At 43.2% G+C, this 21,362-nt stretch overlaps 1 protein-coding gene across 3 annotated transcripts in view; it reads left to right on the top strand.

Annotated features, from left to right (window-relative positions):
• The first annotated feature begins 3,009 nt into the window (after positions 1-3,009).
• LOC122563058 (EF-hand and coiled-coil domain-containing protein 1-like) overlaps positions 3,010-21,362 on the top strand; it is a 27,379-nt gene continuing 9,026 nt past the window's right edge. Inside the window, exons 1-4 of one of the 3 annotated variants that reach the window (XM_043716411.1) lie at positions 3,014-4,185; positions 13,895-14,094; positions 14,341-14,467; positions 18,845-18,986. In XM_043716411.1, the coding sequence (XP_043572346.1) occupies positions 3,194-4,185; positions 13,895-14,094; positions 14,341-14,467; positions 18,845-18,986 (1,461 nt within the window). In that variant the 5' untranslated portion in view covers positions 3,014-3,193. Of the gene's footprint in view, positions 4,186-13,894; positions 14,095-14,340; positions 14,468-18,841; positions 18,987-21,362 lie in introns of all 3 variants that reach the window. The other 2 variants (XM_043716410.1, XM_043716412.1) reach the window with 2 other exon arrangements.

Here is a 21,362-nt window from a genome sequence, read left to right as displayed (position 1 = left end):
AGTCCAAAGGGACTACATTAAGATTAAGCAAGACCTCTTCTTCATTTGTCATTTCATTGGAAAGGAATGTTGTTCAAACCTTAGATATTAACAACATGAGAAATAATGGAGAAGTTCAGGCAGGGAGTTTCTGAGCCTTGGGACTAGACAACAGGAGACATGGCGAGCAATGGTGGGATGTGGTGGTGGTGGGGGGAATGTAGGGGTGGAGTGTGGGCGGCACGGTGGCACAGTGGTTAGCACTGCTGCCTCACAGCGCCAGAGACCCGGGTTCAATTCCCGCCTCAGGTGACTGACTGTGTGGAGTTTGCACGTTCTCCCCGTGNNNGCGGGTCGGTGTGGACTTGTTGGGCCGAAGGGCCTGTTTCCACACTGTAATCTAATCTAATCTAATTGCATGAAGTGGTCAATTAGTACTTTGACCTGTTCTACCACTCAATGAGATCAAGGTTGATATTCTACTCAAATCATTTTCCTGCATTATCCCCATATTCCATGATGAATTTGATACATAGAAATCTTTCAAACTCTGTCCTGAATAAACTCAATGATAGCCTTCACAGCTATCTTAAGTAGAGGACTCCAGGGATTCACCAACCTCTTAATGAAGAAATTCTTCCTCATCCCGGTCACAGAGTCATAAAATCTAAATAATGAAGCCTTAATCTAGGCGCTAAAGAATAAACTCTTTATTTTGACAGTGCCCATACCTGCACCCCTGAGTCTAGATCAATAAGTCAGGGGAGACGCCCATTCCTATATTTAGCCTGTCAAGTTTGTAAGTCTTCGTATGTTTAAACAAGATCACTTCTCATTCGCCTACATTCCAGAGAATAAAGGCCCAATCTATTTCATCTCTTTTTATAAGATAATCCCTCCATCTCAGGAATGAGTATACTTGTTATTCAGATGTAAAACTGCATGAAGTCCATCTGGGTAAACATTTCAAACACAGTTCCTTCCCTGTTGTGAACCATTTAGTTAAGCCCACCTAATCCATGGCTCTTAGAAATGAATAAAAGGTTGCAGTTTCAAGCCTTACTGTAGAATTTGAGCACAATATTAAGGCTGACATTCTTGTGCAGTACTGAGGGACTGCTGCAGTGTTGGAAGTGCTAACTTTTAGATGGTTGTTAAACTGAGACTCTATCTGCCCCCTCAAGTGACATTAAAAAGGTATGACTCTATTTCTAAAAGTATTCCAGCCAATATGTATCATTCAATCAACAGCAGAAAGAGGTATCCCAGAAGTCATTCCAGACTTGAAAAGTTAACTCTGTTTCTCTCTCCACAGGTGCATCCAGACCTGCTGAGTTTCTCCAGCATTCTCTTTGTCTGTTTTAATTTTCCAGCATCCAGTGTATTTTGCCTCTCGCATTTTTCACAGAATGACTTCTCTGGTAACTATCACATTGCTGTTTGTGGGAGCATGCTGTGTGCAAATTGGCTCCTGTGTTTCCTACAACAATGACCACCCTTCATTGAGTGAAGAGTGCTTTGGGATGTCATGGATTTGTAGAGATGTACAGCATGGAAACATACCCTTTGATCCAACTCGTCCATGCTGACCAGATATCCTAAGTGGCTATGTTAAAATAAAATCACAGAGCACCAGGTTATAGTCCAACAGATTTATTTGGAAGCACTAGCTTTCAGAGCGCTGTTGGATTATAACCTGGTGTTGTGTGATTTTTAATTTTGTACACCCCAGTCCAAAATCATAAGTGGCTACCGAAAGTGCTACATGAAGGCAAGTCGTCCTTCATGCAAAACCATTTTATGTAAATATTACGATTATTCTGTGAGGTTAAAGGTCACAACTGTGGTTATAATCTATTTGTCCTTGTGCACACACTGACTACTTTCCAAATTCATTTGTCGTGTAATTAGTGGAAGCTCTAGTAAAGTTGGAAACTCAGCAAAGCGAGGCACTGACAAGATCTGTTTTGTTCTGCACTGATTACAAAGCTTTTGCACCGCATATTGGTTCCGTGCCAGAGCCTCTCACACACATATAGATACTGTACTGAATATTTCCAGCGCTAGGACCCCAGGGGAAACCACTTCTCACCATCTCGCCGACACCCTTCAGTTCAGCATCACTCGGCGAGCGCGTCCCATGAGAATTGCAGGGAAATTGAACTTTAATTAAAAACTTCCCCGCGAATATTTGCAGAACCAGCAGCGGGAAAATCATCGGGAGAGCAGCTCACAGACCTTGGACTATAGGCGAAGTTTTGAAGAGTCTTTATACTCATTTCTTCCAAAGAAGAAACTTGAAGATTTACTCCGAGATTTAATCTGTTTCCAATCAACATAGATTCGTTTCTGACAATATTTCGGAAGATACCATCTTATGGTGTCAATGGTGGCGAGTGCAACATCTTTCTTCTTTGAAAAGTTCCTGGGAATTTTATATTTGCATTTGTCTTTTGGGAATTACATTTTGTAAAGATTTTGCTTTACTTGTCTTTTGGGGTTATATTTTAATTTTTTGTGCATTTTTCTGTTGGAGTTACATTTTTGAACGATACTTTTTATATAAATCTTTTGGAGTTACATTTTTAAAAAATATATATTTTTACATTAGTTCTTTGGAGTTATATTTTTAACAATATTTTTATATTGATCTTTTGGAGTTACGTTTTAAGATTTCTTTAAACATTTATCTTTGGAGCTACATGTTTTAAATGATATTTTTAAATCGGTCTTTTGGAGTAATATTTTTTAAAAATTTAAATTAGTTTTTTGGAGTTACATTTTAAAGTTATTTTTACATTTATTTTAGGAGTTATATTTTTAAAAGTCTTTTTTTACATTAGTCTTTTGGAGTTACATTTTGAAATGATATCTTTGACATTTATATTTGGAGTTACGTTTTAAAAAGATACTTTCAGCTTTGTCGTTTAAAGTTACATTTTAATGTTTTTACCTTAATCTTTCGGAGTTACATTTTTATAAACTTTTTTTACATTTATCTTTTGAAATTACATTTTCTAAAACTTTTTTTAACTTTTTTTTTACATGTTGCGGATGGCCTCTCCACTGCGTCTTTTTTGAAGTTACATTTTTAATTTTATTCCAGTAATTTTTTGGAGTTAGGTTTTATCAATGAATTTTTTGCGTTAGTCTTTTGGAGTTTGGTGCTAAAAAGTGAATTGGAAGATTTCCCTTCCTCACTCGCTGCCTGACCATGCTGGGAAGCAGTGACTCTGGCCCTGGCCGGAGGACCTCGTGGTTGGTCAGCGCCTTGTCCCATCACTTCGGCCCCGAGGGCGGCCAAGTGGACAACGAGATTGTGGTGTTGGCCACCGGCCTTGACCAGTACCTGCAGGAGATCTTCCACCACTTGGACTACGAGGGGGACGGGCTGGTGTCGGGCGAGGACTTTCGGGCTCTGTGCTTTGTGCTGGGGCTGGAGGATGGGGTGGAAGGGCCGCCCGAGGCGGTCACCTTCCGGCACTTCCACGCCCTCCTGTGCGAACCTTTCCACGGCCTCTTGGGTCGGGGGGAGCCAGGGCTGCGGCTGCCCGTCAGTAAAGAGACAGAGCACATAGAGAGGCAGATCCAGCTGAGGTGTCCTCGCCGGAGGAGGAGAAAGAGGAGCGTGTCCTTCCAGCTACCCCGGGAGGGAGGCGCGGAGGAGGAGGAGGAGGAGAGCCCCGGGGCACAGCAAGATCCCAGTGCGAGGGAGCTGGAGAATGCCAGCCTGCGGGAGTTGGTGGAGGATCTCCGGGGCGCCTTGCAGAGCAGCGATGCCCGCTGCCTGGCTCTGGAAGTCGGCCTCCACAAAGCCATCACTGGCCTCCCCGGGGCTCCGAGGCACCAGAGGCGGCAGCTCCAGGAGCCCCGGCCGCCCGGACTGAGCTGCCCGGGCTCCCGCCACCTGCTCCGGGAGCTGGAGCTGATCCGCTCGTCCCGGGACGGTCAGCTGGACGAGGCGAGGCGCCTGAACCGGCAGCTGGAGCAGGAGCTGCGGGACGCTCACTGCCGCCTCGGGCACCGGGAGCACCGGCTCGCCGCCCTCCGAGCCGAGCACGGCCGGCTCCGGGCTCAAGCCGAGAGGGTGACCTCCGCTCTCCGGGCCGCCCTGAGCAACGTGAAGGAGCTGGAGAGGAGAGTCCGGCAGCTGCCTCTGTTAGAGAGCCGGCTCCAGGAGCTGGAAGACCAACTACAGCTGGACAGGTCAGTGCACACTCTCTCTCATTCCCAGGGACTGTTCTAATGCAGTGGTAATGTCCCTGCCTGTGAGCCAGAAGACTAAGGTTCCCATCCTAATTCATTCCAACATCACACCTCAAACTGCTCCAGTACACACTGGTAATGTCCCTGCCTGTGAGCCAGAAGAGCCATTTTACCATCCCAGTGTCATAATACATCAAAAGATATAAAAGAGACCTAAGGCGCAACGTTTTCACACAGAGGATGGTACTTGTATGGAATAAGCTGCCAGACGAAGTGGTGGGAGCTGATACAATTGCAACATTTAAAAGGCATCTGGACGGGTATATAAATAGGAAGGGTTTGGAGGGATATGGGCCGGGTGCTGGCAGGTGGGACTAGATTGGGTTGGGATATCTGGTCGGCATGGACGGGTTGGACCGAAGGGTCTGTTTCCATGCTGTACATCTCTATGACTCTATATCCTGAACTGCTGCAGTGCACAGTGGTTGTGTCCTTGCCTCTGAGTCAGAAACCCCAGGTTTACATCCACATGTCATAATAAATCTGAACACATTGTTTTTAAATCAATGTATTTTTCACACTCAAAGGTATTCTTATGCATGGTGGTAGTTTCCTTGTCTCTGAACTAAAAGTCTCAAATCCCCATCCTAATGTCACAATACAGCTGAACAGGTTGATTTTAAAAATATACCTCTTATCAGACATTAAGAGAAACAGCATCCTGTCCATAGTGAATTCTTTACACTCCATTTCTAATTGACAGCAGAGCCCCTTGGATTTTGGAACAAGTAAAGTCATTCTAGTTCTACTTGACCATAATGCTGATCTGTCATCAGAGAGTGTGGTGGCGGTTTAACCTGAGGGTCTCAAGCCTCAGGTGAGGGGAGAGATTGAAGAGAGTCCTTTGTGGTAAACTCAGCCAATGCAGGAATCAAGCCCACACTGTTGGTGCCACTCTGCATCACAAAATCAGCCATGAGCTGATCAACCTCTTGCAGCAAGTGAATGACCAATGAACCAGTTCAAAAGATCAGTCATATTAGAGCTGAAACATTAACTACGTCTCTCACTCCACAGATACTGGCAGACTTGCTGAGTTTCTTCAGCACTTTCTCCGTTTATTTCAGATTTGCAGCAGTATTTTGCTTTTATTTAATTGACTTCAACTTATTTTTTGTGTGAGGATGGTGGGGGGGGGGCGGGGGGGTAGCTTGTTTGAAAACCACCTCAGACCATTCAGATACAAGTTATTTCTGTTGCCTGCTCAGATGTGTACTGTACACTTACCAAAGATGCACTCAGTTTGAATCATCTGCTCTCGGCTCTAATGACAGACAAGAGCCGGGGGCCACAGCCTCCAGTTCCACTTTGCCCCCGTAACATAGAAGGTATGAGAGTGAAGACTTCTTATGTTACCCATTGTAATTGTGGAAATGTTTTGGAGTTTGTAACAGGTTTGTCATTGTATTTTTTGGAAATTACCTGGAGAAAGTGTCCCCTTTCGGAATTCATTGTCAGGTTGTGGTTGTCAATATAAAAGACAGTGTTTGTTGATCGCCTCGTAAAGAGATTGTGTAACTTCTCAGAATCACAGAAGGGTTACGGCACAAGAGGAGGCCATTGCCTCCAGCTAATTAAATGAGTTCATTGACCAGTATCCATGTCCTGCAGTTCTGCATTCCCTTTTACTTGACCTGCAGTAGTGAATATAATGTGGCATATGAACAATGATGAATACACTATAGACTACCACATCAATGTCTGCTAATATTTCAACCAAATCATTTCAAAAACAATACGTCTCATATATGTAGTTAAAAATCACACAACACCTGGTTATAGTCCAACAGGTTTAATTGGAAGCACACTAGCTTTCGGAGCGTTGCTCCTTCATCAGGTGATAGTGGAGGGCTCAATCCTAATACACGGAATTTATAGCAAAAATTTATAGTGTGATGTAACTGAAATTATACATTGAAAAATACCTTGATTGTCTGTTGAGTCTTTCATCTGTTTGAATATCATGAAACTATCATGGTATTCAAACTTTTTAACTTTGTACACCCCAGTCCAACACCGGCACCTCCAAATCATGTCTCATATATATGTTCCTTATCCATTTGACTCCAAATCTAAACATTGCCTTCCAAAAGGAGCCACTTAATTTTGTTTTATTTGTTCATGGCATGTGCGCGTCATTGGCCAAGCCATCCCTGGTTGCTCCTGACATGGTGATGGCAAGTTGCCTTCTCAAATTGTTGCAGTCCTGGGCTTGTGGGTACACCCATAAAGTCAGAGAGAGAGAGAGAGAGAGAGTTCCAATTCGAATTGTTCATATTGAATTATAAATGAATAATGACTTTAAAACCAAAAGCGATTTACTGAGAGAGACTTTTTTACAACTCATTGATGATACGGGTGCTTCACAGACTCGGCCAGTAAATGCCCTTCCTAATTGCCCATGTGAAGTTGGTGTTGAGCTGCCAGATTGAATAGCTACATTCCTTAATGTGTAGGTACATCCACAGTGACATTAGAGAAGAAGCTCCAGGATTTTGACTCAGCAACTGTGTATTTCCAGGCCAGGATGGTGAGTGGCCTGGGCTACTTCTAAGGGATGGAGTTCCCCGGCACATGCAGCTCTGACCATATTGGCTCTAGAGAGCTGTGATCAATCTTGGAGGACTTACGACCATTGACAGGTGTGACTTGTGTGCTTTGTGGTAACACCAATGGATCAATGGACATCTTCGGTGGAATCATTAGCAGGTCCCAAAAGGAGCAGCCAGAAAGTAGGTGTTGATGTTTCTATCAAATTAAAAGCACAGTTTGCAGCTTTGGAAATGATAAAGATTGGAGTGCAGCAAAACCTGGTTTACTGTATTCAAGTGTCCTGTGGTTACCAGAATTTGCTAGCTGCCATTTGGTTAGCCAAACAGTTGATTGTTGGAGATCCCGGTCTGAAGGAATGTGCAATGTTTACAGACTCTCCTGAAGGTCAGGCAGCATCAGAGGAGCAGGAGAACCGACGTTTCGAGCATAAGCCCTGATTCTCCTGCTCCTCTGATGTTGCCTGACCTGCTGTGGTTTTCCAGCAACATACTCTCGATTCTGATCTCCAGCGTCTGCAGTCCTCTCTTTCTCTTAGACTCTCCTGAAGATTTGATGGGAAAGTGAGAGAATACTTCCCCCACCTCCTCCAACCCTCCACATCTCCCCCCCCCACCAACCAACCAAGAAGTTCAATCCTGTGGTTTGGTTTGGATTGTCTGTGAGGGAGTAGTATGCCATGTTCTTTGGGACTGCGCTTGTTGGAGTTTAGAAGGATGAGAAAGGAACCCTCATTGAAACTGACAGAAGACTGAGGGACCTGCATCGAGTGGACATGGAGAAAATGTTTTCAAGAGTAGGTAAGACTACCACCCTAGGGCACAGCCTCACAGTGAAATACTGTAATGCCCCTTTCAAACCGAGAGGAAGAATTTATTTGCCAGAGGTTGGTGAATCTGTGGAACTCATGGCCTCAGAAGGCTGAGAAGACCAAGTCATTGAGTGTATTTAAGTCAGAGATCAAGAGCTTCTTCATTAGTAAGGGGATCAAGGGTTATGTGGAGAATGCAGGAAAATGGGTTTGAGAAACATATCAGCTATGATCGAATGGCAGAGTAAACTCGATGGGCTGTATGGCCTAACTCAGCTCCTATATCTTATGGAATGGAGTGAGATGTATGAAAGATGAGGAAACAGTAAATCTATGTAATATCAAAGAATGTCCCAAACATTTTACACCCAATTAAATACTTCGCTGATATAATGTAGGATATGTATCAGCTAAATCGCGCACAGTAACTTCTCACAAACAGATTAATGACCAAATATATGTTATGCTGATAATATTAAATGGAGCGAAGCAAATCAACGTGCATCAAATTGAATGGGCCAACATGAAGTGTAGCTGAATAGAATGGAACTGAAATAATGTAATAAGTTGATGTTGGAAGCCTGTCCCTAACAGAAAGGGGCTAATTGGCAATCAGTCCGTATTGTGATCCATCTTTGGAAAAGGCAGCTGATAAAACAGTCACAATTTCTTCACAACCAATTACAGTACCTGCAGTGTGCTATTGTACACAACTTTAAAGATGAGTGAAATGGTCTGGGCTTGTTGAGTGTTTTGCAAGAGATTTCTGCTGCCATCAGCTGTCTGTAAAATGGTCTTTATTTACATGAAACCACAGCAACTTGTAACATTCTATTAGGAGGCATAGATTGTCTGCTAATGTCAGCACAACTGAACAACTGAGTTACACAATAGAGAATGCAGCAAATGTACTACTCACCTCACAAGGCAAAATGAAAGATTCTCCAGTGTCCGCACAAAGAAGTGTGAGATGAGAATATGTAACAGCAGAAATCAGAATCTTTGTTGTATGGAAACACAATGAGTTTTCAGTCACATCTTTTGTCTATATGTTTGACATTCATTCCCTCCATGAGGAAATTCTCCTTTTAGAATACTAGAACATTACAGTGCAGTATAGGCCCTTCGGCCCTTGATATTGCACTGAACTGTGGAAATAACCTGAATTCGATGTAACCTACACTATTCCATTTTCATCCATATGTTTATCCAATGACCATTTAAATGCCCTTAAAGTTGGTGAGTCTACTCCTGTTGCAGACAGTGCGTTTCACACCCCTACTACTCTCTGAGTAAATAAACTACCTCTGACATCTGTCCTATATCTATCACCCCTCAATTTAAAGCTACATCCCCTCGGGTTAGCCATCACTATCAAGGGAAAAGGCTCTCACTGTCCACCCTATCTAACCCTCTGATTATTTTATATGTCTCAATTAAGTCACCTGTCAACCTTCGCTCTAACGAAACCAGCCTCAAATCCCTCATTAGACTTTCCCTCCATACCAGGCAACATCTGAGTAAATCTCCTCTGAACCCTTTCCAAAGCTTCCACATCCTTCTTATAATGTAGTGGCCAGATCTGTATGCAATACTCCAACTGCGGCCGCACCAGAGTTTTGTACAGCTGCAACATAACCTCATGGCTCTGAAGCTCAATCCATCTACACACCGTATGCCTTCTTAACAAACCTATCAACCTGGTTGGCAACTTCCAGGGATCTATGTACATGGACACTGAGGTCTCTCTGCTCATCTGCACAGCCAAGAATCTTACCATTAGCCCAGTGCTCTTTATTTCTGTTGCTACTTCCAAAGTGAATCACCTCGCGCTTTTCCACATTAAACTCCATTTGCCACCTCTCAGCCCAGCTCTGCAGCTTATCTATGTCCTTCCGTAACCTGCAACATCCTTCGTCACTTTCCACAACTCCAGCGACCTTAGCGTTATTGTTGTATAATTCTGTCCTTTGCACTCACAATATACTTCTCTAATCCACTGAATTTCTTGACACCGAAGGCAGTCAACACTTGGAACAGGTTGTCTGAAGAATGGTTCCGATCAGGATATAGGACTCATTTTCGAAAAAAAAAGAACAAAATGAATTCGTAGAAAGACAGTGAACTTTGTATTTGAAAGGTGGAGTCCACTGGGGGCAAAGTGATTTCTTTAACCAAAATTAAATTTTTTTCAAACCAAGTCCATGTTACTTTAGTTACAACAAAGTGGTATGGGACTCAGTGATGCTGAGTTTACATCACACATTCCAAATGACCTGACATGTATCTTCTGATGCAGTTCACTTTATGAAGGTTATGAGATCATGGTGATGGGAAGAGAATTTGTAGCTTTCTCGGATCAGTTCATTGGCATAATTCCTCAAAGTCTCAGGTGCTGATTTGTACTTGTGCAGGGAACAGAAAATTGTGGCAGATGCAGAAATTCAATGATATATACAGTTAAAATGAGGAGGGATAAAAGGGCCTCTCAAACCACTGATAACTGAAAGAAGATAGCATGGAAAAGGACTGCGAAAGGAAACATTACATCTAGGTTTGGATTTGAAGGCAATTGATGAGTCAGCCTAGCTCTCAGTTCCTGTTGGGGATCACTGAAGTGGAAGTGATATCATTCTCCCCATCCTCAAAGATCAGTATTGTAGTATGTCTGGGAAGAGGTGGAAGCCAGTCAGCGAATACTGCAGTATAGTAATTGTAGTCAACCTGATTAGACAATTGTATGCCGTACCTCCTGGGCAAGTGAGACTTGAAGCTGGACCACCTGGCTCAGTGGTAAGGGCAATGCCTATGTTCCTCAAGGTGTTGTGTTAAACCGGAATGTGAATGTGCTAATGTTGATAATGGAGATTATATCGCCGCATGGACAGTAGTGGAGAGTATGAGAGAGAAGTACATGATGAAGCAGAAGTGAAACACTCCTCTTAAGAAAGCTGTATTCAGTAAGATGTGCATTCAGCTGTAAATAATGAATTTTGAGTGCAGAAGAGAGTGAGAGAGCCTTACTTTAGGATGAATAAAGGTTACAAGGGACAGTAGGAACCTGTAAGAGTGGTGGTGAGTGCCTGGAATACGCTACCAGAGGAGGTGGTGGAAGCAGACACAATAGCAGCATTCAAGAAACACCTGGATGAATCCATGAATGGGAAGGAAATAGAGATTTATGGATCCTGTAAGTGAAGACAGTTTTAGTATAGAAGGGCAAAATGTGTTGGCGCAGGCTTGGAGGGCTGAAGGACCCATTCCTGTGCTGTATTGTTCTTTTGCTCTTTAGTACGAGTGGAGACACCTAACACACAAGAGAACCAAAAGAGTTTGGACATCATGAAGTTATAAACATGCTAACCACATTGTGCTCTTGAAAGAACAACATTGTTTTTAGGCAAATACAGCTTTTACTGGCTGCTTCACACCTTGCTGTAGCTTTCCTTGAAATAGATGATAGAATTCTGGTTGTGCCAACTCAGCAGCTGTAAAGACCACTTCCCCCCAGTTGATGCCACAGGGGCCAAGTGCCACTATGTCTGGATGAATATGTTATATTGAACCAGGCTGGCACGAGTTAGAGATATGGTATCATTGAAAACATGACATACCAGTGAATGGAGTGCTTCCACAGCTGTGTCAGAGTGATACTTATCACACCATATCCATATAATTAGGTATTAACTTGCAGCCTCTGGATTGGACTGTCTCTGTACATTAATCTTCAATGACACAAGCATCAGTGCTCATAGATACCGATGAAAGGGCACTGCGGGGCTCACAGGATGGACTGTGGCCTGATGGCCTTTCCAGAAAACAAAGAACCATGGATGCTGGAGATCTGAAACAAATAAAACCAGAAATTCCTGGAGAAACACACAACTCAAAGAATGAGGATCACTGGACTCGAAGCATTAAATCTATTTTTTTCTTCACACATGCTATCAGACCTGTTGAGTTTATCTGGCAGTTTCTCTCTTGATTCTTTTTCTCTAGTTCACTCTTTGCAAAAGTTCACAAATGATAGTTCCCTTTGGGAACTTCATTGGTGTTGCAGATGGGAACTGTCACGAAAGAGAAAGCAGAGCAATCATGCTTAACATCATGGAGTCTAAGCAGGCAAGAAAGGTCTAGAAATAGTTTTCTAAACTGTTGTAAGGAGTTCAAATCCAACCGTAGCAAGCTTGGGAGTTGAGGGGTAGGGTGTAGGTTTGCTCGCTGAGCTGTAGGTTTGATATCCAGACGTTTCATTACCTGGCGAGGTAACATCATCAGTGGCGACCTCCAAGTGAAGCGAAGCTGTTGTCTCCTACTTTCTATTTATATTTTTCTCCTGGATGGGGTTCCTGGGGTTTGTGGTGATATCATTTCCTGTTCGTTTTCTGAGGGGTTCATAGATGGCATCTAGATCTATGCATTTGTTTATGGCGTTGTGGTTGGAGTGCCAGGCCTCTAGGAATTCTCTGGCATGTCTTTGCTTAGCCTGACCCAGGATAAATGTGTTGTCCCAGTCAAAATGGTGTTTTTTTTCATCCGTGTGTAGGGCTACGAGGGAGAGAGGGTCATGTCTTTTTTGTGGCTAGCTGGCGTTCATGTATCCTGGTGGCTAACTTTGGAGTTGAATTGAATACTTTTGATTAACTGGAAGTACTGCAGACATTGGAAATCAGAAACAAATCCGAACTGAGGAATGGTCACTGGACCCGAAATATTAACTCCGATTTCTCTCCACAGATGCTGCCAGACCTGCTGAGCTTTTCCAGCAGTTTCTGTTTTTGTTTCTGAGCCCTTTTGATAATTTGTGAACTAACTGACTGCAGCAAAAAGAAAACTAGATTGCTGAGAAGGATTTGACAGGTTCACTGATTTCCTGCAGGGGAAGGAACTCACTTATGTGAACCTACATACCACAACAATTTAACTCTTGTATGAATAAATCTGAAAAAAAACACCTGTAATAATCATTTCAGTAGTTAAAGGATATCGCTGAGAAGGAAAACAACAGTGGAATGGCAAATTTGATACAATAGTCCACCTTATGTCCTAGATATTTTTATTCGGTCTCAAACAAAGGGAAAATACTGCAGATTCTGGAAACCTGAAACAAATGCTCAAGAAATTCAGCAGGCCTGGCAGCATCTGTGGAGAGAGAAAAACAGTTAATGTTTCAAGTCTTGAGGTGTAGTCTGGTAATTAGTAATAAATTTGAAGGGTTGTGGAGATCAGGCAGGGAAGTGAAGTTGAAGCTGAGATGAGATCAGCCATGATTGTGTTAAATATCAGATTCACTCAAGGACCTGAGCTGCTCATGCTCCTAGATCTTGTGTTCTTATGACTTTTCAGAATAAGAGAACTTCAGAACCAGCTCTGAAGAAGATTCTTATTGGGCTAAAAATGTTTCTCTCTCTCCACAGCTATTGCCAGACATGCAAAGTTTCTCCACCATTCTCTTTTTTTTCTTATTCAACTTGTTTGGGCACATAATGACAAACCTCTGGAGCAGTTAGATTTTGAACCCACACCTAAGTTCAGGGCATTATCACTGCACTACAAGGCATTCTTCCTTTTATATACTTGAGAATCAACCTTCAGACTGCAGTGTACAGCTGGTCAATATCATCAGAACATTTCCAAATATTACTGTTTTGTTGCTGGTGTTTTACCTCTCGGGTAGGAATTCAAGAAGACAGCTCACCACCCGACGGTAACTAGAAATAGCCCCTAAACATGGAGTCATAAAATCCCTGCAGTGTGGAAGCAGGTCATTCGGCCCAGTGAGTCTATACCAACCATCTGAAGGGCATTACACCCAGACCCATCCTCTACCCCAGCCCCATAACCCTGCATTTCCTATGGCTAATCCACCTAGCCTGTACATCCTGGACACGATAGGCAATTTAGCGTGGCCAATCCACCTAACCTGTACATCTTTGGACAGTGGGAGGAAACTCACGCAGACACGGGGAGAATGTGCAAACTCCACACAAGTCACCCGAGAGTCTAACCCGGTTTCCTGGCGCTGTGAGGCAGTGGTGCTAATCACTGAGCCACCGTCTAACCCACAAAACGTGGTCTTGTTAACGCTGCCCATACCACAAGAAAAAGGAGTAAAACTGCTGCAGTTATGACAATGAGTTCTGAGTTGTCAGAATAGCTTTGAAGTTAACACGAGATGATCTGAAACTAAGGATTTGCTGCAAAGGAACATCTCGCCCACCCACCCATTCAAACTGAGGAGACTGACCTGCCATTACTGATAAATGCTATAACTTGTTCTTTATCAAGGTCACAAGAAGGTCAAGGCAGAAGGGACCCAGCTCTGCTGAACCACTCCCAACACTTGCACAAATATTGCAGCTATAGGCAGAATAACTGGAGTCCCTCATTCCAACAAACACGGAGTCCTCCCACAGGAAAAGCAGATTCAACCTCGGAAAGCAGGGAATGTTCCAGCTTGCAGATTGGAGATCCTTCCTGTAATGAAGGTAAAAAGCTTTTCAAGATGTCAATGTAAAGTCTAAAAACCTTGCTCTGGGCTTTCAAACCAAGACAGGCTGCATAAAATCTTTAATGTCCCTATTTGTACAATCAGCACAGCAAAAAATATATTGCTGCTGTCACTGTGCTGATTTTTGCCATTATTACAGTAAATTCGGTACTTTCTGAAACTTTGCAATGTCTACGCCCGTCTGTCTTTAGAGAGTACCTGCTCTATCCTGTTTTTTCCACAGATGAGGGACATTTACTCAGAGCAGTCGAGGGGTGTGCTGCTTCTGATGAGGAGGAGGAAGAGAGAGGTTCAGAGGGTCAACAGTGTCAGATGATGGAACAGAATAGAGATGGCTGCAGTAGTGAAGGGTAAGCTTCTTGCAAACATGTGAAGGGAACACCCTCGAGTCATGACTCCTATTTCCCGTTTGTTCCAGTTAAGTGTTTTCCATCAATTAGAAAGAAAATGGAAGCATAGAGGAGAACAAATGGAGTCTACAAATCTTGAGTTCTTAGGTTGACTCTTTTCTTAGTTCATTCATGGGACATGGGAACCACTAGCTGGCCAGCTTTCATAGCCCCTCCCCATATGCCCTTTGTTAAGGTGGTGGTGAGCTGTGTTCTTGAACAGCTGCCCATTAGGAAGAAATTCTAGGATTTTGTCCCAGTGACAGTGAAGGGATGACAATATATTTCCAAGTCCGGATGGTGAGTGGCTTGGAAGGGAACTTGCAGGGCCTGGTGTTCCCATGTATCTGCTGCCTTTGGTCATCTATATGGAAGTGGTCATGGAAGATGCTGTCTCATGAACATTGGTGAATTTATCATCTTGTTGATAAGAGCAGCAGCAGCATGTATGGAGTGTTGGCACTGGATACTTGTAGATGTGGTGCCAATCCAGTGGGCTGTTTTGTCTTGGATGGTGCCCTTCCTGAAGAAGGGCTTATGCCCGAAACGTCGATTCTCCTGTTCCTTGGATGCTGCCTGATCTGTTGCGCTGTTCCAGCAACACATTTTCAGCTCTTGTCTTGGATGGTGTCAAGCTTTGAATGTTGCTGGAGCTGCACCCATTTAGGTAATTGGGAGTATTCCATCACACTCCTGACTTGTGCCTTGTAGGTGGTGAAAAGCTTTGGAGACTCTGGATGTGAGTTAGACGAGGTAGTATTCCTGATGAAGGGCTTTTGCCCAAAACGTCGATTTTCCTGCTCTTCGATGCTGCTTGACCTGCTGTGCTTTTACAGCACCACGTTCTCGACTCTAATCTCCAGCATCTGTAGTCCTCACTTTCGCCCCGCTGTAGTATTGCTAACCTCAGACTTGCTCTTGTAGCCACTGTGTTTATGTGACAAATCTAGTTCAGTTTCTGATCAAGGGTAACCCCCAAGATGTTGATAGTTCAGCGATGGTAACACCATTGAATGTAAGGGGCAATGATTAGATTGTTTCTATTGGAGCTGGTCATAGCTGAGTACTATGTGGTGCAAATATTAACTTGTCACTTTTCAACTCGAGCCTGGATATTGTCCAGCTCTTGTTGCATTAACCAACATGAGTAATTTACACAGGATCTTAAGACATAAACCAGTGAAGGAACACAATGCTGCTTTCTCTAAAGATTTTCACTGCACTCTGCCTGGTGTCAGCCTAAGTTTGAAAAATTGTTTCGACCAGAATGGTTTCTCCAGTGGTATCAGAATTCTTGATGTTCCAGTGCATTTGGATTGAAAATAGTTTTATTATTCTTGAAAAGAACCACATGGTTTGCGTTCACATAGAACGATACAGCAGCAGGTTCCCTTCCGAGCTCCTGCTCCATTGTCGTGACTTAACTCAAAGGTGTGCACCGATAATTGTGCCACAAACCTTCACAAAGTGTATGCATGCATAAAATCCTAATAAGACCATCTAAATGACTGACTGCTACTCAGGGCAAAAGCAATTTGTATCCGAAGAAAGCATTCTTTATCGTGGTGCACTTAACTTTAACAAGAACAGTGAAAACAGAGAATTTCTAATTTATGCAACTTTGTAAAATGGCCTACAGTATAGAGGACATTCAGCCCATCGAGTCTGCACTGACCCTCCATAGAGCATCCCATCCCTTCTCCTCCACATGTGGTTTGTACCATATCTAACCCACCAAACCTGCTCATCCCTGGACACAACTGGGCAATTTTGAGCAGGGCCAATTCACCTAGCCTGCACATCTGTGGACTGTGGGAGGAAATCCACTCAGACATGGAAAGAACATGCAGACTCTGCAAACAGCCGCCAAAGGAAGGAATCGAACCCGGGTCTCTGGTGCTGCAAGGCAACAGTGCTGGCCCACCTTGCAGTCCACTTAAACAAAACTGCTTCAAATCCCCAAACATCAACTTCAATGATCAAACTGAATCACGATTAAGACAGACAAAAGATTAATCTCTCTCTCTGTCATGCGCACATGCGCACACACACACAGACTGTCTGTTCCTCTTTTTCTCCAAACAAGCAGACACAACGCAACCAAAAGCTATAGCTACGTTATCTTACATTGAAGACATATCAGAAATGACTTCCAGACTACTCAGACCCCTTGGCATCATGGTAGCCCACCAACCTAACACACCTAGACAGTGACTAATGAACCTAACGGCATTCACAAAATGCCATGCAAGAACTGTATAAAAAAACACTACATTGGACAAACTAGCAGGAAACTTGCCACCAGGATACGTGAACACCTACTGGCCACCAAAAGACATGACCCACTCTCTCTAGTTTCTGCACATACAGACAAAGAAGGACACAACTTTGACTGGGATAACATACACATCCTAAGTCAGGCGAAACAAAAATACGCATGAGAATTCTTAGAAGCATGGTATTCTTACCAGAACTCCATCAATAGACGTATCGATTTAGACCCTATCTACCTTCCCTTGAAAAAAGGAACCGGAAATGACATCACCCACCTTAAGAAACCAAGACCTATAGATAGAGAGGCGGGACATACCACCACCGCTCGATCGCAGACTCTTTCTGATGATGTTACCTAGCATCTGAAAACAAATCTTTCTCTGTCTCTGTCTCTGTATCTGTCCCTCTCTCTCTCTCTCTCTCTCTTTTGGGAAGCGTAAACAAAATTCCAGCAATTGAAAGTCTACACTGCAAGGTGGAAAGTTGCTTTCCCCACAGGCATATTGATTTTTGCAATGATGATATGCTGTTATCTGTACAGTGACAGTCATCCTTCGATTTGATGGCTGATCAGGTGAACTTGGGTCTTCCCTGTGTGGATTCTGTTTTTTAAAACTTCCTTGGTTCGTCTGTCTCTTCCCCCACGAGAAGGGGAAGCGAAGGTTGCTCTTGGTCTGCAGACTCTAGATGTTTGTCACCTTCTACTGCTGTTGCCTTGTGCAACATTTTAACATTCTGCAGCTCAGTCAATCAGAGGGCTATTGTCAGGTAGAATTTTCTTAACTTGAAAGATTGTCAGTGCCATTCAATCTCAAGTTCCCCCACTTACTGCTTCAGAAAAGCAACGTTGTATTGCAAAGCTCAAGAATATGTAACACTTGATTTCAAGTTGCAAACCACTTTCCTTGTATTCCAATTATAGCAGGCCAGCGTGCAATTCAGTTTATAGTTGTTTTAAAAAAAACAAAATGTAGTCTTTTACGTTGCCATGACTTGGAACTGCATTGCTAATCCCTCACAGTCACTGGATCAAAATCCTTGAACTGTACTATGGGTGTCCTTATAACCCACCGATTGGCATGGGTCGAAAAGGCAGCTCCAATGCCCTTGTAAAGGGCAAATAATGATGGACAATAATGAATTTTGGCCCAGCCAGCGATGTCCACACCCCCTGAATAAATAATTTTAATAAGTGCTGAGTGAAATCATTAAATGTAGCTCTATAGTTGTTGGGTAAATGCATCCTCAGTCTCCCCTCATGGTACTATAATCCCACCGTTACTCTGCTGCTGTTGTTTCTCCTGGGTTTTAAAAGCAACACACTTTGCAGTAAACACTGGATTACAGTTTCTGCCATAGGTTATGAAATTGCTTTGTAAACAGTTTATCATGTTACATTAAACCATTTCCATCCTCGGGCACTTTCTCCTAACTCTCTGTCACACCACAATTGCTATATGTCTCAAAACATTCTTTAAATGGAAGGCAAATACCTCTGACTTAAGAGAAAATTATAGCTATACCCTTGATGGTGGTGAAACCGCTTAATTTATTCCTCACCATTTTATATTTTGCAATCCCAGCCAATGTCTGTCAACAGTTTGGTGACAAGTTGAATCCCAGTTTTTTTCCTTGGGTTGTTGAAGTTCCTTTGGGACTGTTTCAAAGAAAACTAGAGGTGTCCCCCTGCTTTTTTCAATAAATGTTCCAACCAATTTCAGTAAAAATAAATTATCAGGCAATTTATCTTGTCTCTGGGACATTTGCTGTGAACAATTTGGCTGCCAATTATCACACATGTTAACAACAGCTGCAATCTGATATGTACTAACCCTAAGGCAGTTTGAGAGACTGTGAAGTTGTGCAAGTGCCTAAATATATGCAAGTTCTTTAAATCCACTGAGTCCACCTAACTCTTTGCATTGCGTCTGGTATCTGAAGTTATAATAGCTACACTCTTTTAGACAAACAATATCTGTGTATGGAAGCTTGTGATTTAACAGAGTTTGAGGTATTTAACTTAAATTTTGAATTTGTTTTAAATTCTTTTCGTTGCCACAGCAGCACATTACAACGACTGCTATCTCACAACTGCAGCTGTGGGATCATGGTCATTTCACCATGGATGGAAAGAGAAAAGGAACTCATGACTCAGTTAAAGAACAAGGAGGAACAAGTGACAGAGCTCCAGACTGAGACTGAGAAGGTATGAATTATGATCAAGAAATTCTTCCAAACGCTGGAAATCCCAAATTGTGTAACATGTTGCTGGTTAATTAAGTGCACTTACCTTGGTGCCTTATTTCTCTCTTCCACAAGAGTCAAAGTAATTTCCAGATTCCTACATCGTTAAAACAATGTTTACACCGAGGGGAATTGTGGGGAATAAACTTGGCTGTTCCTATGGATCTAGAGAGTAAGTTTTATTAAATTTGATCCAGTAAAAGCTTGTTTTGCAGTTCCTGGGCGCTTAGAACAGAGAACATTACAGTGCAGTACAGGCCCTTCGGCCCTCGATGTTGCGCCGACCTGTGAAACCAATATAAAGCCCATCTAACCTACTCTATTCCATTATCATCCATATGTTTATCCAATAACCATCAAAATGCCCTTAATGTTAGCAAGTTTACTCCTGTTGCAGGCAGGGAATTCTATGTCCTTACTACTCTCTGAGTAAAATAACTACCTCTGACATCTAACCTATACCTATCACCCCTCAATTTAAAGCTATGCCCCCTTGTGCTAGCCATCACCATCCAAGGAAAGAGGCTCTCACTGTCCTATCTAATACGTTTCTCATCTTGTATGTCTCTATTAAGTCACCTCTCAACCTTCTTCTCTCTAATGAATACTGCCTCAAGTCCCTCAGCCTTTCCTCATAAGACCTTCCCTCCATACCAGGCAACACTCTGGTAAATCTCTGCTGCAACCTTTCCAATGTTTCCATATCCTTCCTATAATGTGGTGACCAGTCAAGTGGTATGGTAAGCTCTCAAATGGAGTGTAGGTTAAAGGGTTTAGAAGACACATCTAGAATATTCTTAGGCTGAATGTGATGGTTTGAAAGCTTAGTATGTGTCATTACAGTCGGACGCTGAGGAAAGACTTGCTCATCTTCACATCTTCATTTGCTTGTCCAGTTTACTCACTACAAAAAGAACATCCCAATGCTGTGAGTGGAACAAAGAACAATGAGATTGTGTACGGGATCAAAAAGTGCTGAAAAAGGACTGAACGCTGAATATTACTACAGGGCTGCTCATCCCTCTGAAGTGAAAAATCACTCCACACCAGGCTATAGTTCAACAGGTTTATCTGGAAGTACAAGCTTTCAGAGCACTGATGCAGGAGCAGTACTCTGTAAGCTTGTACTTCCAAATAAAACCTTTCGGAAAATAATCTGGTGTTGTGCAATTTTTAACTTTGTCCATTCCAGTCCAACACCATGGCATCGCTCCGAAGGATAGATGGAACATGGTCTATTGCCACAGGCTGTGGTCCTAACCCAAGCTGTGAGGAGACTCATTATTGGGTTGGTCCCTTGCCAAAAGACAGGAGAACCATTGCTGTCGGCGAGGAAGACATGTTGTGTGCTACTATGGGCTATCAGAAAATGAGAATAGACGCATCATACTGAATGGGACAGAGGTCTTACATTTCACAAATGCCTCTTCTCAATTCAAGGATACCAAAAACAGAGACATTGGCCTGAAGGGAAGGGGAAGAATCCCCCTTTAAAATTCAGAAGAGGGTTCTTGTCACCACTGCCCCCACCACCATTGGCTCCACCTGGGCAATTCTGTTCTTAAAACCCTGTCACTTCACTGTCCACGTTTCTCAAAGTGGGTCACCCTTCTCCTTTGGCTCAGTGTTTCCAGTTTAATCATGCATCGGTGAAAAATGTTCGGATGTTTTTATGTTAAGTGCAAGTTGTTATTGTTGTTTAGGCAGTTCCTGTTCAGACAGGACTCAGCAGACCCTGAACAAGTTTGACGCGCCTGAATTCCTGCCCTATTTGCTTAAGTGAACACCATTAACTATTGAGGTTTACTTAAAAATACATAGTGAGTGAGTTTCAGAGTGGTCTCCCATTACATTACCCTCCAGCTATCCATGATCCAGCCTCACAAAGCACAGCTGCTATAGGTTGTGTCTGGTCCTCAATATATTGCATTCAAGGACTCTTGTAGTGTAGTGGTGGTGCTGGAAGAGCACAGCAGTTCAGGCAGCATCCAAGGAGCAGTAAAATCGATGTTTCGGGCAAAAGCCCGTCATCAGGAATAAAGGCAGAGAGCCTGAAGCGTGGAGAGATAAGCTAGAGGAGGGTGGGGGTAGGGAGAAAGTAACATCGAGTACAATAGGTGAGTGGGGGAGGAGATGAAGGTGATAGGTCAGGGAGGAGGGTGGAGTGGATAGGTGGAAAAGATAGGCAGGTAGGACAAGTCATGGGAACAGTGCTGAGCTGGAAATTTGGAACTAGGGTGAGGTGGGGGAAGGGGAAATGAGGAAACTGTTGAAGTCAACATTGATGCCCTGGGGTTGAAGTGTTCCGAGGCGGAAGATGAGGCGTTCTTCCTCCAGG

Source organism: Chiloscyllium plagiosum, chromosome 26 (assembly GCF_004010195.1).
Source record: "Chiloscyllium plagiosum isolate BGI_BamShark_2017 chromosome 26, ASM401019v2, whole genome shotgun sequence".
Lineage (NCBI taxonomy): Eukaryota > Metazoa > Chordata > Chondrichthyes > Orectolobiformes > Hemiscylliidae > Chiloscyllium > Chiloscyllium plagiosum.
The sequence above is the reverse complement of the archived record's forward strand: the minus strand, read 5'-3'. Positions and strand labels throughout refer to the sequence as shown.